Source organism: Gadus macrocephalus, chromosome 3 (assembly GCF_031168955.1).
Source record: "Gadus macrocephalus chromosome 3, ASM3116895v1".
In the NCBI taxonomy this organism is placed as follows: Eukaryota; Metazoa; Chordata; class Actinopteri; order Gadiformes; family Gadidae; genus Gadus; species Gadus macrocephalus.
Window position 1 is genome coordinate 19,994,835 of NC_082384.1, and position 17,688 is coordinate 20,012,522.

The window sequence follows — 17,688 nt, forward strand, 5'->3', positions numbered from 1 at the left end:
TATATTTTCAGAAATGTTGACAGGGTACAATATAGGCACTGCAGTGTTTGTTTAAGGATTTGGATTTCGTTTAACATTTTACATTTCCATCATCTCTGTGTCCTTGTTGTCCCTGCTTGAGTGGTCATACAAATGTGCATAGTCCCTCACATTCTCAGCATGACCTGCTTTAAACTGGTTCATCCAGTACAGATACCAGGATCAACCGGCACATCATGAGACTTACAGAACTCCCTTTTGGCTAGTGAAGAGGGTGGATCTGGTCAACGTATTGATCCCATGGGGAAATTCATCCTCTGCATTTAACCTATCCTAGGTAGGAGCTAGGAGCAGTTCTTGTGTGCCACGGTTTGTCACACAAGAACCGACTCCAGTTGTAGAGGTACCATAAGCAAACCCTCACCCGAACCTTCTAGAGAATTAAAATTAACAGAATAAAATATAAACGGTTTCAGAAGTAGCATGGGGGTGGATTCTCAGAACCAATCAGGGAGGACATACCCTGAAAGGTCATAAATGAGATGGGAGTGGTCTCTCAATGGTCTCAGAAGAGGCAGCGCAGGCAACCGGAACAGATATTCTCACTTACTCACTAATGGCTGACAGACGGGCCATGTCTAACAAGTTGCACTCAAATTATTAAGGTATTTAGGGATTCGTCTTGCCTACAGCACCTTTCAGCATTTAAGTTTCATCACATTGTTTGGTCTTTTTGATTTAGTTGTTGTTTTTTATTACTTTCATTTGTTTTTCTTTCAGTTCCTTTGGATTTTATGATTTTGACCCGCATGCTGCCCCATTTCTCCATCAGCTACCAATGGTAACCAGCTGTTCCCATGGGAACCCCAGGAAGTGAGTGTTCTTCTACAGTAACAGAGGAATCCAATTCACACTTCCAGGACTGGGATGGGTTCCTAATTTACCACCAGGTTCAGGGTTAAGGTAAAGTGGTTAGGGTTAGGACTAGGCCCAGGGTTAAGGTAAAGGGGATAGGGTTAGGACTAGGGTGAAGAGATTAGGGCTAGGCCCAGGGTTAAGGTAAATAGGTTGGGGCTAGGCCCAGGGTTAAGAGGTAAGGGTCAGACCCAGGGTTAAGAGGTTAGGGTTATGGATTAAGACGCCAAGTCATTAATCTCCAAAGTCAGTAAATAGACTACACCCATTAAATCTACCAAAAGGAGCAGAAGGTTGAAATTACTTGAGATCGGATAAGATTGAACAGTAATCCACATTTTGATAACCCTTGAGAACATAATCGGATGGGTTATCTTCCAACACTTTAAGATTAGAAAGTTAAAGGGCTCATGTCATTCCACCAGGTGTGGGTGTGATTAGCTGGTACAAGCCGTTTGGCACAGGGAAGGAATGATTTTCATAGTGACGTCACAAGTGGGCGGGTCCACCTAGATGTCCTGGATGGGATTGTAGCAAACGTTGCTCAATGCTCATCTATCCTTCATATATCTGGGTGGACCCGCCCACATGTGATAGATGAGCACATGTGATCTCACATGTGCTCATCTATCCTTCATATATCTGGGTGGACACGCCCACATGTGATCTCTATGAAAATCATTCCTTCCCTGTGCCAAACGGCTTGTACCAGCTAATCACACCCACACCTGGGGGCACGAGATGAGCCCTTTAAGGTCAATTTTAAAGTTAGGTTAGGGAGACATTTCCTTTCTGACATCACATATTTCCACGGCATTAAGATATCAGATCATCTCAACAAAACAGCTATCAACTTATATAATATTTACATAACACTAAGTGAACCACATACTCCCTAGCTTTAGCGAGGTCATTGTTATGGTTAGCGTTAGGGTTAGGGGTATTGGGGTAACCCTCCATCATTCACTTTATGTTGAGATCTGAGACCTGTTTTGTGCCTATCTTCAGCCCAGAACGGTGGCAGGCTTCAGAGGAACGGTCCGTTATGCATCTGTCAATGCTCACAAGAACAAGGTCAGTTCCTCCTTATTAACCCCAACCCTCCCTCTCACACTAGAACCACACTAACTACCTTCCACATTAGAAACATACTAACTACCCTCCCTCTCACACTAGAACCACACTTACTACCCTCTATCTCACGCTAGAAACCATACTTACTAATCCTCTATCTTACAATATAAATCAAACTATCAACCCTTCATTTTACACTAGAAAGTACTAACCCCCCGTCTCACTCTTGAAACCATTCTTATATTGTTGTGTTGTATCTTTTTTTAGGAAATGGGTCGCCATGACGATCTGTGGTCATTATTTTACATGTTGGTGGAGTTTGCTGTTGGCCAGTTGCCATGGCGAAAAATCAAGGATAAGGTGAGATATAAGATGTAATTTTAATTTTATATTAAGATGACAAACATATATATGTTATGTTTATCGTATATATACATACTACACACGTTGATGACTTTAACTGCGAATTCTAACGGTGACTTTGTTTTTTTAATGCCGTGTTCCAGGAACAAGTGGGTCAGATCAAAGAGCGCTACGATCACCGCATGTTGCTCAAACACATGCCCTCGGAGTTCAACATCTTCCTGGAACACGTCCTGGCCCTGGACTACTACACCAAACCTGACTACCAGGTCTGTATATTACTACACCAAACCTCAGAAGCCAATACCAAACCCCCTGTTCTACAGGCGTTGACTGTTAGCCTTGTCTTGTCCTATAGACATTACCCATTATTTGTAGCGATGTCTTGTCCTATAGACATTGGCCCTTTGTTTTAGCTATGTCTTGTCCTAAATATATTAGCCGTTATCTTAAGCTTTGTCTTGTCCTGTATTCTAGCTGCTGATGTCGGTGTTTGAAAATAGCATGAAGGAACGCATCATCACAGAGAACGAGCCCTTCGATTGGGAGAAGGGAGGAAGTGATGTCACGTTGTCTACCAGCACCTCAACTCAACCACAGCACAATACGCGACCCACTGCCGCAGTCTTGGGGTAAGGACCAAAACATCCTTCAGTCATCAAACAGTAAAACTCGTAATGTCATGTAACACTTATTCCACACATTAACAATTCATAAATACAGTACATATGTGTATACTGCTCCTTGCTGAACAAACTTTATGTAGACTCATTTTATGAATGAAAGCTTACCAAACCTAGCCAAGATCGCTAGATCAATTTGCAAATGTGTAATAGTGTAGCAAGGGCCTTTATCAACGGTGCAGACTAAATTGTGTAGTACAATGTTATGAATGAAAGTTGAACTAAACATGTGTAGAACCGTTTTATGCATGAAAAACCCTTTTTCTGTTGAAGTTGAGGGTCAAGCCAGCACCCAGCACCCTGGGTTAGAGTCAGAACAGGTTTAGGGTCAGAGCAGGGTCAGGGTTAGGGTCAGAGCAGGGTAAGGGTTAGGGTCAGAGCAGGGTCAGGGTTAGGGTCAGAGCAGGGTAAGGGTTAGAGTCAGAGCAGGGCTAGGGTCAGGGTCAGAGCAGGGTAAGGGTTAGGGTCAGAGCAGGGCTAGGGTCAGGGTCGACCACAGTCCTGGGTGAAGTCGACCCTGACCCTGACCCTCAGAGGGTTTCTTCATGGGTGTGATGATGACGAGTGCGGTGTTCTGGAGTGTAACCACGCTACGCTCTCCTCTTGACATCCCGTTGGTCCAGGGCTGTGGTCAGCTCGGTCCCAGGAGGAGACGTGCTGAGAGAGAACACGGATGATGTTCTTCAGGACGAGCACCTGAGTGACCAGGAGAACGCCCCCCCCGCTGGCCCCCAGCCCGGCCGGCCCAGTGGGGAGCCGGCCCCCCAGCCCCCCGGGGACGGAGGGGAGGGCTGGGAGGACACCGACTTCAACCGCAACAAGCTGCGGATCAGCCTCACCAAGGTACCGTGTGTTCGTAGTGTGTTAGTCATGTATCAACACAGTATTAATACTCTGTTAATATGGTATTAATCATGTATCAACACAGTATTAATACTCTGTTAATATGGTATTAATCATGTATCAACACAGTATTAATACTCTGTTAATATGGTATTAATCATGTATCAACACAGTATTAATACTCTGTTAATATGGTATTAATCATGTATCAACACAGTATTAATACTCTGTTAATATGGTATTAATCATGTATCAACACAGTATTAATACTCTGTTAATATGGTATTAATCATGTATCAACACAGTATTAATACTCTGTTAATATGGTATTAATAATGTAGCAACACAGTATTAATACTCTGTTAATATGGTATTAATCATGTATCAACACAGTATTAATACTCTGTTAATATGGTATTAATCATGTATCAACACAGTATTAATACTCTGTTAATATGGTATTAATCATGTATCAACACAGTATTAATACTCTGTTAATATGGTATTAATCATGTATCAACACAGTATTAATACTCTGTTAATATGGTATTAATCATGTAGCAACACAGTATTAATACTCTGTTAATATGGTATTAATCATGTATCAACACAGTATTAATACTCTGTTAATATTGTATTAATCATGTATTAACACAGTATTAATACTCTGTTAATATTGTATTAATCATGTATCAACACAGTATTAATACTCTGTTAATATTGTATTAATCATGTATCAACACAGTATTAATACTCTGTTAATATTGATTAATCATGTATCAACACAGTATTAATACTCTGTTAATATTGTATTAATCATGTATCAACACAGTATTAATACTCTGTTAATATTGTATGAATCATGTAGCAACACAGTATTAATTCTATGTTAATATTGTTTTAATTTTGTATCAACACAGTATTAATACTCTGCTAATAATATGTTAATATTATATTAATCATGCATCAACACAGTATTAATACCCTGTTAATGTGTAAATACTATGTTAATATTGTATTAATCATGAATCAACACATTATTAGTACTCTGATAATATTGTGTTACTATGTTACTAATATATTAATCATTTATCAACACAGTATTAATACTCGGTTAATGTTGTGTTTATGTATTAATACTATGTTAATATAATATTAATCATGCATCAACACAGGATTAATACTCGGTTAATGTTGTGTTTATGTATTAATACTATGTTAATATTAATCATGTATCAACACAGGATTAATACTCTGTTTATATTGTGTTAATGTGTTAATATGTTAGGGAAAAATAAAGGGTTTGGGAAAAATAAAAGGGGTGGGGGGATGAGGCAGTTTTAGGGAGAGTTAGGGTTTCAAAGAGTGAGTCAGCTCATGCTAGTTAAAACATGCTAGTTAAAACATGCTAGTGAACGCTCCTGCCCCCCTCTGGATCCTCCGTCCCCAGGGTGCTGGTGAGGAGGAGGCGAGTCGGGGGGCGTGCCCAGTGTCCCCTGGGAGGGGCGGGGCTGTGGAGTCACCTGGGGCGCAGGTGCGTTCGCTGCGCTACCGTCGCATCAACAGCCCCGAGTCGGACCGCGTCTCGGCCGCCGACGGACGCGCAGACGTCAACGGCCAGAGGTCAGCTCACTCACTGTATCTGTACCTGACAGATCAGCTCACTTACTGTACCTTTACCTGATAGGTGAGCTCTCTACCTGCACCTCTACCTAAGAGGACAGCTCTATAACCTCAGCTCTCAGTCGGATGGTTACTGTACCTTCTTATTATTCATATATACATTAACATTAACTAGTTAACATGTAAAGAACTGAACATACGTATTAACTGTGTGCGTGTGTTTCTGTGTGTTTGTGTGTGTGTGTGTATGTTTGTGTGTGTGTGTGTGTGTGTGTGTATGCGTGTGTGTGTGCTTGTATGCCTGCGTGTGTGTGTGTATGAATATGTGTGTGCCTGTGTGTGTACGTGTGTATGTGTGTGTGTGAATGTTTGTGTGTGTGTGAATGGTTTCATGAGAGTGTGTGTGCGTGCCCGTGTGTGCGCGTGTGTCCATGTGTGTGTGTGTGTGTGTGTGTGTGTGTGTGTGTGTGTGTGTGTCGGATGTCCAACAGGTCTAGGATGGACATCCTGGGCTCTCCGTCGCGCCACGTCTACTCCTCCCAGCCGGCCCAGATGTTGTCCATCGACGGTTGCCGTGGCGACCGGCAGGCGAGCGGGCGCCAGGACGGCTCGGTGGCGTCCGGGGACCAGGAGGCCCACAGCAACGCCTTCATCCGCTCGGTGCCGCTGGCCGAGGAGGAGGACTTCGACAGCAAGGAGTGGGTGATCATCGACAAGGAGACGGAGCTCCGCGACTTCCAGCCCACCACCTCGGGCACCACGGACGAGGAACCGGAGGAGCTCCGACCCCTGGAGGAGCAGGAGGAGAAGAGGCGCCTGAGGACTGCAGGTCAGGGTCAGGGTTCATTAGGGTTCCTTAGGGTTCCTTAGGGTCCCTTAGGGTTCCTTAGGCTTCCTTAGGGTTAGGCTCTCTCGCCATCCAGCCGTCAGCAGTCTGCCTGCCAATCCATCCTCCTGGTTTGTTGGTAGACCGACAGAAAGGTTAGGTAGGGTACTTGTTTTGTTTGGGTAATGTACATGTTTTGTTTAGGTAATGTACTGGTTTTGTGAGGGTAATAAACTAGTTTGGTCGAGGTAATGTACTGTTTTGGTTTAGGTAAAGAACAGGTTTTGTTTGGGTTATTACTGGTATAGTTTAGGTAATGTACAGTTTTGGTTTGGTTAAATTGCAGATTTGGTTTTGGAATTATACAGGTTTGGTGAGGGTCAAGCACATGTTTAGTTTTGGTAATGTACAGGTTTGTAAGAGTAATGTACAGGTTTGGTTTGGGAATTGTACCGTTTTTTTGGGGTTAATGTACAGATTTGGTTTAGGTAAAAGTATGGTTTGGTTAGGGTAAAGGAGAGGTTTGATTTGAATGATGTACAGGTTTGGTTTGGGTACTGACTGGTTAGGGTTCAATAATGTACAGGTTTGATTTGGCTGACGTACAAGATTTGGTGTAGGTTGTAGCAATGTCCACGCTACACGCGACGGGACTCTATGGGACTCCTCCAGGCAAAGGACCCAGGGTGGTGCTGTTTGAAGACCATTTTTTGTAAAGGTTTGACAATGATACATGGCCTGTTGTTGTTGCCGTGTCTGATTGGACTCAGCAATGTGAGGCTGCTTCACCAGCCATTATCCACCCACACTCACGCCCACAGAGCTAATGACCTGTTTGTTAAGCTTGATTTACAGGTTAGGTGTAGGGAACGTACATGTTTAATTTAAGTTAAGCACAGCTTTGGTTTGGTTAATATACATGTGTAGTTTAGATTAAATACATGTTTGTTTAAGGTAATGACTGCTTAGGGGTCGTTCATAATTTATAGGTTTGGTTAGGTTCATGTAAAGGTTTGGGTGGGCTAAAGTACATGTTTGGTTAGGGTAATATTCAGGTTTGGTTTGGGTAATGTACATGTTAGTGTGCGTCAGTAGTTAATGTAAGTGAGAGGGAAACGGAAATGAGTAACTGTGGCTAAGAGGAGATGTATGTTTGTCCGAACAATGCATTCACAGTGTGTTTCTCTTCAGCTGGGGAGCTGGTAGTCCGTCCAAAGACCCACGGGAGGGACAGCAGTCGTGGGATGCTGACGCTCACCGAGGAAGAGGCTTCCAGGAGGAGTGGGGGCAGCCCGGCCCAGTCGCCGTGCCACTCGCTCCCTTCAGGGCGCCCCCGCAGGAGAGAGTCGGACCCCATCGGACCCCACAGACCGGTAAGAGCCTCGCAACGACCTCACCAGGCCTAGCTAGAGCTAGACCAGCTGACACCACTTGACCAGTTGGTCGAGCTATAACTAGTCCTCCTTGTTCCACTAAACCAGCTGTTCGAGCTATAACTAGTCCTCCTGATAGCACTTGACCAGCTGGTCTAGATATAACTAGTCCTCCTTATACCTCTTGACAAGCTGGTCTATCTATAAATAGTCCTCCTGATAGCAATTGACCAGCTGTTCTAGCTATAACTAGACCTGCTTATATACCTTGACTAGCTGGTCTAGCTATAACTAGTGCTCCTGATGGCACTTGACCAGCTGATCTAGTTATAACTAGTCCTACTGATACAGCTTGACCAGTCGGTCTAGCTATAACTAGACTTGCTGATACACCTTGACCAGCTGGTCTAGCTATAACTAGTCCTCCTGATACCCCTTTACCAGCTGGTCTAGCTATAATTTGACCTCCTGATACAACTAGCTATAACTAGTCCTCCTGGTACCACTAAACCAGCATGTCTAGCTACAGCTTGAACTCCTGGTGCCTTGGACGATGTTTTGTAATTTTGCTTAATTTCCTACATTTAGCACTTACTTACTATCCACACATTGTTTTGTCCAAAAGTGTAACATTTAGAGTGTTTTATTGACTGAACAAACCTGATGTCTGATGAGATGACAGAGGCACCATCTTGGTTCACCTTAAGTATGGCAGTTGTCTTCCTCCCCTAAAGGTGTGATTGAAATGCAGACAATCCTGGTACTCTGCAGGTTTGGTTTAGGGATATTAGAAGGGTTTGATTATAGTAGGGTTGATTATATAGGGTTAGGATTGGGTTACGGTTAGGGTGTATCATTTAGGGTTAGATTAGGGTTTATCATGTAAGGTTAGGATTAAGGTTGCTGTTAGGTTAGGGTTTATCATTAAGGGTTAGTTAGGGTTTATCATTTAGGGTTGGATTAGAGTTTATCATGGAAGTAAGGATTAAGGTTAGGAATAGGTTAGGGTTAATACTATTTTGGGTTAGGATTAAGGTTTGGGTTAGGTTAGGGTATATTATTTAGGGTTAGCAGGGTGTGCGGGGTTGGGTTAGCACTAGCAGTATAGACACTGAGCTATGGTTAGTGTTAGCAGGGTTAGGTAAGGATTGGCAGGGTTAATGGGGACATATTATACCACCAGGTGTGAGTGTGATTAGCCGTTACAAGCCGTTTTGAAAATGTGCAATAATATGTCCCTTTTAAGGTAATAATTTTTGGTTTAATATTTTAGCTTTATTGCTTGACAAATAAGCATATCCTGGGTATCATCACCAGGAAAGCTCATCCTTGGTAGAAGCAAATGGTTGCTAATGATATGTACACTGTCGACACACTGCAGTGGTGACTCAACACACCTATATCACACTGCAAGGGACCGAGTATATCAGAGTCAAAGCTGTCACTCACTGCCTCTCTGGATCGGGCGTTAGTGTTTGAGTTTGGGTTAGGTTCGGGTTTATTATGTGAAGAACGTTTTCATTGGTTTGCTCAAGGTTATCTTACCACTTTTATTGGACGGGCCCGAATGCAATATTAATAGTTGTAATTCTTAATATTTAAATGAGCTTGTAGCTTGAGCTGACCTGGACATATCTGTAGTCATGCTTATCGATAGAGATTCAATTAATTGCATCAATCAAAATCCTCCCATCCTGTAACTGATATCTTGTGCAGGTGGCCAGCACTGCCTTTCTCTCCTTTCCACTTTCGGTAATTAGCTGTAATATAAAAAGCAAGATATATTTATTTATAAAACAGTAGCGTTTAATATAGACTGCCCAATAACATGTCCTTTATTGCAGATTAAGCCATTCAAACTGTCCCATTATTGTAACTTTTTCTCGGCTGTAGCACCACATTATTTTCCTATAAGAGGACATCTTATTGGAAAATAATCTTGGTTTATACCTTACATTTAGTTCATAATATAGTATTAAACCTGTAGTATTATAAAGTTAACAGTATATAATATAATGAATGGTTTAGGCCTTACATATAGTACATATAATATTAAACCTGTAGTATTAAATAGTATATATATAATATAATATCTGGACATAATTACATATAATGCCTGAATCGCAGTTTTGGGGAAGAGAAGGAAAGGTTAGGGTTAGATATACTAAGGTCTCCAGAATGCAACCAAGATGGTGTTTCACAAGCAGTACCTTTCATATATATATATAGCTGTGTGTGTGTGTGTGTGTGTGTGTGTGTGTGTGTGTGTGTGTGTGTGTGTGTGTGTGTGTGTGTGTGTGTGTGTGTGTGTGTGTGTGTGTGTGTGTGTGTGTGCATGTGTGTGTTTTTGTGTATGTATGTGTATGCATACAGAAAACCATTGCTTAGTTATTCATATATTGCAGTATTGTATGCATTTCATGTCCATGATGTAAACCTTGTGTGTATATTTGGTAAAGACAATCAAACTAGATAAGGTACGGTATTAGTTAGGGATAGGGTTAGTTTTGGTGGTGCTTCTGTTTGAATGAATCATCAAAAGCCTGTTTGATGTTGTGTTGACATGTGCACAACCTTCATGAGAGTTGAGGATAGATTACTCATGCCACTGGCAAGACAGACTCTATTGCCTTTCTATGAACTATGCTTAAGAACCACTCATCAATAATCTGTTCCACCTGTTTGTCTTGCTCAAGACCTAAATCTGGTACCCAACATAATTCATTTAAGGTTTTGACCATGATTCGGTTGAGTGTGTGTGATACCGAAGAGGAAATTATTGTATTTATTAATTCTGAATATCAGTCATCTAGGAGGAAAAATATGGCAAAATATTTGTGCATAACTCTGCTGATCATGTTTGATTCATTTGTTGACTGATGACTTGTAATGATATTTGCAATTAAGGAAAGACAGGACATTGGAAGGATAAACATGCCAAAACATTTACTGAACAGAGGGTAAAGGGTGAGGAAGCAGAGAAACGTTCTTCCTGTCCATGGTACAAATTATCCTTTGCAGCCTTTTTTTTCGGTGAGACAAAGAGCAAAAACGTGACACTTTCGAACATTCAGTTATTTTAAATGTACTTGGCTTCTTTAGTTGGAGAGTGCTTGTCTTGTCTTTCTTGTATCTCACCTGCCCCTATCTCCTTCTATATTTATGTTGCTTCTCTTCAAGCCATTTATTGGCTATAGGGCTAGGTGATTGCCAATTGCCTATAGAGGTTCAAGGTTTTGTGGTGTACTATTGATCTCAAACTCTTACACCATGTCACTGGTGGTGTGATGATCCAACGATCCCCTTTTTAGCTCATGGTTATAACGGTTTTCCCTATTGACGCTACTTGCTTGACACAGATTATTGCTGCAGTGCAGGTATATATATTATTATTTTAACACATTTTTGGGGAAAGTAATTAAGGGAAAGCAGTTCGTTGCTAAATATACTTTGTCTATTAAGTCGATCAGAAAGAAGTGGAGAATTTTTGTCATTTCTTATAGTTTTGAATGCGTATGTTCATAAGCGCGATCATTCATGCTGCACATTTTTAACCATAGACAATAGCAAGGTTGAAAGGTTGCTTTGACAACTCGACAACCGATCTTTCTCTGTTATTATTGGGAGGTGGGGAGGCTCTGCATGTAATTTCAGTGTCGACCAGACATTGGAAAATGTTGAATTACAAGCTGGATTGAAGTGAGTGACAAGGATTGATTGTAACCCACATTACCCTAGAAGGCAGAAAAGATATAGTGCTATTTCTATAGACTCTACTGGCTCAGTGTTAGTGGTCTAGGGGTGACCACAGGCTCAGTGTTAGTGGTCTAGGGGTGACTACAGGCTCAGTGTTAGTGGTCTAGGGGTGACCACAGGCTCAGTGTTAGTGGTCTAGGGCTGACTAGAGGCTCAGTGTTAGTGGTCTAGGGCTGACTAGAGGCTCAGTGTTAGTGGTCTAGGGGTGAGTACAGGCTCAGTGTTAGTGGTCTAGGGCTGACTAGAGGCTCAGTGTTAGTGGTCTAGGGGTGACTACAGGCTCAGTGTTAGTGGTCTAGGGGTGACCACAGGCTCAGTGTTAGTGGTCTAGGGCTGACTAGAGGTTCAGTGTTAGTGGTCTAGGGCTGACTAGAGGCTCAGTGTTAGTGGTCTAGGGGTGAGTACAGGCTCAGTGTTAGTGGTCTAGGGGTGAGTACAGGCTCAGTGTTAGTGGTCTAGGGGTGACTCTGGAGACTCACTGTTAGTGGTCTAGGGGTGACTCTGGAGACTCACTGTTAGTGGTCTAGGGGTGACTCTGGAGACTCACTGTTAGTGGTCTAGGGGTGACTCTAGAGACTTACTGTTAGTGGTCTAGGGGTGACTCTAGAGACTTACTGTTAGTGGTCTATGGTCGACTCTAGAGACTTACTGTTAGTGGTCTAGGGTCGACTCTGGAGACTCACTGTTAGTGGTCTAGGGGTGACTCTCGAGACTTACTGTTAGTGGTCTAGGGGTGACTCTAAAGGGTTGGGGTTAGTATTGGCGTGAGGGTTTGTTTTGTAGGGGCGGCTCTACATGGTTAGGCTTAGTGTTGGCGTGAGGGTTTGTTTTGTAGGGGTGTCTCTAGAGGGGCTTAGTGTTGGCGTGAGGGTTTGTTTTGTAGGGGTGTCTCTAGAGGGGCTTAGTGTTGGCGTGAGGGTTTGTTTTGTAGGGGTGTCTCTAGAGGGGCTTAGTGTTGGCGTGAGGGTTTGTTTTGTAGGGGTGTCTCTAGAGGGGCTTAGTGTTGGCGTGAGGGTTTGTTTTGTAGGGGTGTCTCTAGAGGGGCTTAGTGTTGGCGTGAGGGTTTGTTTTGTAGGGGTGTCTCTAGAGGGGCTTAGTGTTGGCGTGAGGGTTTGTTTTGTAGGGGTGTCTCTAGAGGGGCTTAGTGTTGGCGTGAGGGTTTGTTTTGTAGGGGTGTCTCTAGAGGGGCTTAGTGTTGGCGTGAGGGTTTGTTTTGTAGGGGTGTCTCTAGAGGGGCTTAGTGTTGGCGTGAGGGTTTGTTTTGTAGGGGTGTCTCTAGAGGGGCTTGTGGGAAAGTAGATTACTTCGATTACATTTTAAATCACTAATTAACAACGTAAACTGATACTTGCTGAAATTAGTGCTGACTGATTGTTGGTTCTTCAGCTCATTAAGCCATACTTGTTGGTCATCAGAAATATAGGACAGCAGTTACAAAAACCAGGCCTGCAAATGTGCAGCATGTTGCTTTATAATGCTGTTACCGACAAACAGAAAAACATCTGACACCTCCGCCTCGCTCAGCGAAGATAAGATGTACTTTATGAACCCAAAACATGCTTAGACTGAAGACCTGATGCTCATCGTGAGCAGAAGTCAGTTCAGGATTCCCTTCCTTGTGAGCAGCACGGTGGCGCTCAATCCCCCGCCGTCGCTCTCTCCAAGCCCCTTACTGCTCTTATTCCAGTGCATCAAGGAGACGCTACTCTTGGTCAAGGAGTGTCATTCTCCTCTGCGATCCTTTTCCATTGACGTGACCACCACTGCCTTTGCAAAAAACTTGCCACTTAAAAGTACAGTATGTGAAGTGTGACTCACCTGTGGAGACAGAGACAGAGCGAGGGGTGCCATTGAAGAACAGAAGAAGAAATAAAGAGGTGTTTTGGGGTAAGCAGAGTTTAGGCTAGTCCTCTACCTCTCTTGTTACTATCTCAGCCCTTTGTTGTGTTCAGCCATGCTCCTTACCTTTCTCCAATGTGTCTGTTTCGTGTGCTTGATGACTCCCATGTCTTTCTTCTGTTGTGTGTCTTCTTAACCTTCGACGTGTAAACAGTCAGCAGTCTACCGGTGCGAGGCCTTTCTGTAGACTAGTGAGCTATGTGCTTGTGTTGGTCATTCGTTCTTTCTAAGTGCATCGTGGGAACATGTTTGCCCTGTCTTTTCCGGCAAGAAGGATGCTAGTCTGAATAATCAGTATTCCCAAACAGCTATCAGTCTGTTGGGTGTAGAATATTACACACTGCTAAAATATCCCCGGTTTTTCCCTCAGTGTAAGAGCGGACGGTCGTAGAAGGCCTTCCTCTTACCCCGTCTTTTAAAAACTTGATAGAAAGGCATGTTTGTGCAACCATAGTTACTGGCGTTGGAACCCTGGTCCTCTCCTTAACGTCCTGCCCTCCCTCCTCTGATTGGTCCCTATGCAGTTGGAGGAAGACAGGCCCCACCCACGGCCCAATCAGCTGAGGAGGCTGGCCTCCTATGTCTTCTCGTCGTCCACTCTGGAGACGGAACAGTATCCCCACGGCACAGGGAGCTTCATCCAGCGCAGCCGCTCGGCCGAGAGCAGCCCGGCGCACCTCACGGCGTCGCCGCGGCGCCGCCACGCCCCCCTGCAGAGCCCCGGTAGCCCCCGGAGCAGACACTCTGTGCTGAACGTGTCCCGGACACAGCTCCAGCAGATGCTGGCCAAGCTGATGAACAAGAACTCGAGCTAAGCTGACAGGCTAAAAAAAGAGGGACTGGTGCATGCTGGGACACACCAATACACTGACCACAACAAGCCATGCTTATCACAAGGTAGGACACACCCACTGCTGTTGAAGTAGATGAACACATGCTTACCCACGGAGCTCCAGCTACTGGCGCTGTCCGGACTCCGGAGAAATGTTTTTTTTCCCCATGCAATAATCTCTTGAAGCAGATGACATGTTGCACACGCCAGACAGCTGGCACACGTATTGAGAGGACCTTGGGGATTAAGAGATGCTTGCCAAGGAGACTGAAACAGAGCGACGCAGCGAGGTAGCATCTTTTCTTGGTCATGATGGCAGCCAATCACATCATTTCTAGAATGTCACGCCAGCACCTTCTGATCTCCTCTTCTACAGAGCAATACAAAGGCCCTATGGTCTCCTCCGAACATCAGTAGTGTTTAAGATTTGAGAGAAGGCCATGAGCTCAAGCAATGAACGCACTAATGCAAGTTGTCATTGAGGCTTCTTTGTCCTGACGCATAAATAGGTTTGTCTTCTTTCTGCTTGATGCTAGCCTCGCACAACCAGACCGCGTTCCCTTTGCTCACGAGGTCTGGAAAGTTAAGTGGTTTGTGGAGGGGCGTCAAACTTTACTTTGCCAACCATTCTGATCCCCCAATCCCCATGAACTATATTGAAATGCCGTATTTTCATAGCAAACACCAACAGCGAAAGTTAAAGCTACCATTTCCATTGAAGTCAAACGGAATTGCATTCAAACTAATTCCAAGGAGCATTAATATGATGACGTTACTGACTCAATTGTAGAATTGTCCAAAGCGGTACTTCCCACTTTCCTCACCATCTACATCACTCGCTGGGATTCGCTGATTGGCCGACGGAATGTTGTTCGGAGCCTAGCTGGGGAATTATGGTTAGGGTCAGGATGCGTGGTTAGAGGTCTGTGAATTATGGTTAGGGTCAGGATGCGTGGTTGGAGGTCTGTGAATTATGGTAAGGGTCAGGATGCGTGGTTGGAGGTTTGTGGGTTGTGGTTAGGGTCAGGATGCTGGTTGGAGGTTTGTGGGTTGTGGTTAGGGTCAGGATGCTGGTTGGAGGTTTGTGGGTTGTGGTTAGGGTCAGGATGCTGGTTGGAGGTTTGTGGGTTGTGGTTAGGGTTAGGATGCTGGTTAGAGGTTTGTATCAGCTAGCTTGAAGCAGCTTGCTGCTTTTTCAGAGATCATGAAAACAAGGACAGACAGGTGCTGTAAAAAAGACGTGTGCTTCCCGAAAGATACATTGACAAGTATCTTATGTTCGAGTGTTCAGTTTGGGGATATTTCCCACAAGGCCTGCTAGATTACCTTTTGTTCCCAGTCTGTTGTTCTTCAGCTGACAGTATTAATACTTGCTGCAACTTGTTTGGCCTTCTGTTGCACTTTATAATTGAATATATCAGCAAAGGATTCAACAAAATGAATGTTTGGGTGCAAACCAGAGTTGCAATAAGTAAGATGTTCATCAAACTATATCATAGTATTTAGACGCCTAGATTGTCTACCATTTTCCTATTCAGATCACAAATAAATATTATGCCATTCACAAACGAAGATGGTTTATCCTTAAAGAGACATTATACCATACACAAACAGAGATAGTTACTCCCTAAATAAAGATTCACAAACTGAGATATGACCTTGTTCTGGTTGCTCTTTCAAGATGGTAAAGGGCTACATGAAGTAAAAGTAGCAATCAATGGGTTAGAATGAATGGTCAAGCTCCTCATATAAACGCATGATATCATGATTTAATGAAGTTTCCTAATGCTTAATGGCTCAACGTATCAGAAAAGAGATGGGGGGGGGTTAGGGTTATGTAGGGTAAAAAATTAAGTAAGGGTTATATAGGTTTTAGGGGGGTTAGGGTTAGGTGGGGTGAGATAGGTTAGGGTTAAGGGGGTTAGGATTATGTGGGATTAGATAGTTTATGGTTAAAGGGGTTGGGATTATTTAGGGTGAGATAGGATTAGGGTTATGTAGGGTTAAGGGGGGTTAGGGTAATGTAGGGTGAGATAAGGAAAGGGTTAAGGAGGATAAGGGTATGTAGAGTGAGACAAGGTTATGTAGGGTTAAGTATGGTTATGCAGGGATATGTAGGGTTATAGGTATGTGGGGTAAGATTGTGATGCAATGTATCAGAAAAGGGCCTATGTGGATCTAGCTGCTTAATCCTGACTTATTTTGCACAGGAGAAGAATAATGCTGTAAATGATTGTCATCTTGTCTGTATGTAATGTCACCCACTTTAAAAGGAATTCACATGGGAAATAAAAATATATTGTAACCATAGACTGATGACTGGAGATTGCATGTGAACTGCTGTACGTACGACACACAACTCTGATTCTAAAGATGAACTATGATATGATTATGAACACAAACCTCTGTAAGACTGTAAAGACCCTGTGATATTGTATATAGTCAAAAACTGTAGAGAAGATACTCACGGATCAATGTAGCTCACAGATGACGAGCATCATTACAGTCACAATGCTCTTCAAACCATCATAGAATTAAATCAGTGCTAGCGTCATTTACTGTAGGTACTTGCTGTCATGTACTTAATATGGCGCTATGTATCTATCATTGGCGGTAACATTCATAATATGCACATAAGAAAACTCCACCATCATCATCTCCTCAAACACTTAGAAGGTGCCTTCATCACAACTCTGGATACCTTTAGAAACTCTAACATTGTGTCCTTTTACCAAATCAATGTTGTATGCATAATGTGCATTATTTCTATTTGATGGATTTAAAGTCCAGTCATTCCTGGGTGTCACGCGTGTTTGTGTCTGTTCCCTTTATAAAGGGAACAGGGTTGGCCCTTGAGTCAGGGTAAGGACATGTTTGGTCTTATTCTTGAGTCAGGGTTAGGTTGGTCTGGTCCGTGATTTAGAATTAGGTTGGTCTGATCTGTGAGTCAGGGTTAGGGCAGGTTTGGTCTTATTAAATTGTCAGGGTTAGGTTGGTCTGATTCTTGAGTCAGGGCTAGGTTGGTCTAATTACTGAGTCACGGTTAGGGCTAGGTTTGTCTAATTCTTGAGTCACGGTTAGGTTGGGCTGATCCTTGAGTCAGGGTTAGTTCTAGGTTGATCAGATCTTTGTGTAAGGGTTAGGTCTAGGTTGGTCTGATCCTTGGGTCAGGGTTAGGGCTAGGTTGGGTTGATCCGTAAGTCAGGGTTAATGATAGGTTTGACTGATCCGTGAGTGTCCTCCACAGGTAGAATATATAGTGTATATTATGGTATATATATATATATAATAGTATATATAATTATATCTATATAATGTTATACATAATAGCGTATCTAATATTGTATGTAATAATATATAATAGTATATGTAATAAAATATCTGATAGTATATAGACTGATATATATATATATAATATATATGTTATTGTATAATACTATATAAAATAGTATAGATAATATAAAATATAATTGGATATCAAATAAATAGTCTTTTTTTATCACTACATAATTGTACAGTTAC

At 42.9% G+C, this 17,688-nt stretch overlaps 1 protein-coding gene across 10 annotated transcripts in view; it reads left to right on the plus strand.

Moving 5' to 3' along the window:
- ttbk1a (tau tubulin kinase 1a) overlaps positions 1 to 17,688 on the plus strand; it is a 32,758-nt gene that overhangs the window by 9,213 nt on the left and 5,857 nt on the right. For 9 of the 10 annotated variants that reach the window (XR_009524937.1, XR_009524933.1, XR_009524930.1 and 6 more), the window contains exons 7-14: positions 1,903 to 1,968; positions 2,236 to 2,328; positions 2,475 to 2,600; positions 2,809 to 2,963; positions 3,638 to 3,857; positions 5,308 to 5,480; positions 5,972 to 6,309; positions 7,498 to 7,679. Coding sequence is in view for 2 of the 10 variants with exons in the window: in XM_060047837.1 (XP_059903820.1) it covers positions 1,903 to 1,968; positions 2,236 to 2,328; positions 2,475 to 2,600; positions 2,809 to 2,963; positions 3,638 to 3,857; positions 5,308 to 5,480; positions 5,972 to 6,309; positions 7,498 to 7,679 (1,353 nt within the window). In the remaining 8 variants the exon portion in view is untranslated. Of the gene's footprint in view, positions 1 to 883; positions 943 to 1,902; positions 1,969 to 2,235; positions 2,329 to 2,474; positions 2,601 to 2,808; positions 2,964 to 3,637; positions 3,858 to 5,307; positions 5,481 to 5,971; positions 6,310 to 7,497; positions 7,680 to 17,688 lie in introns of those variants that run through there. The other variant, XM_060047839.1, reaches the window with a different exon arrangement.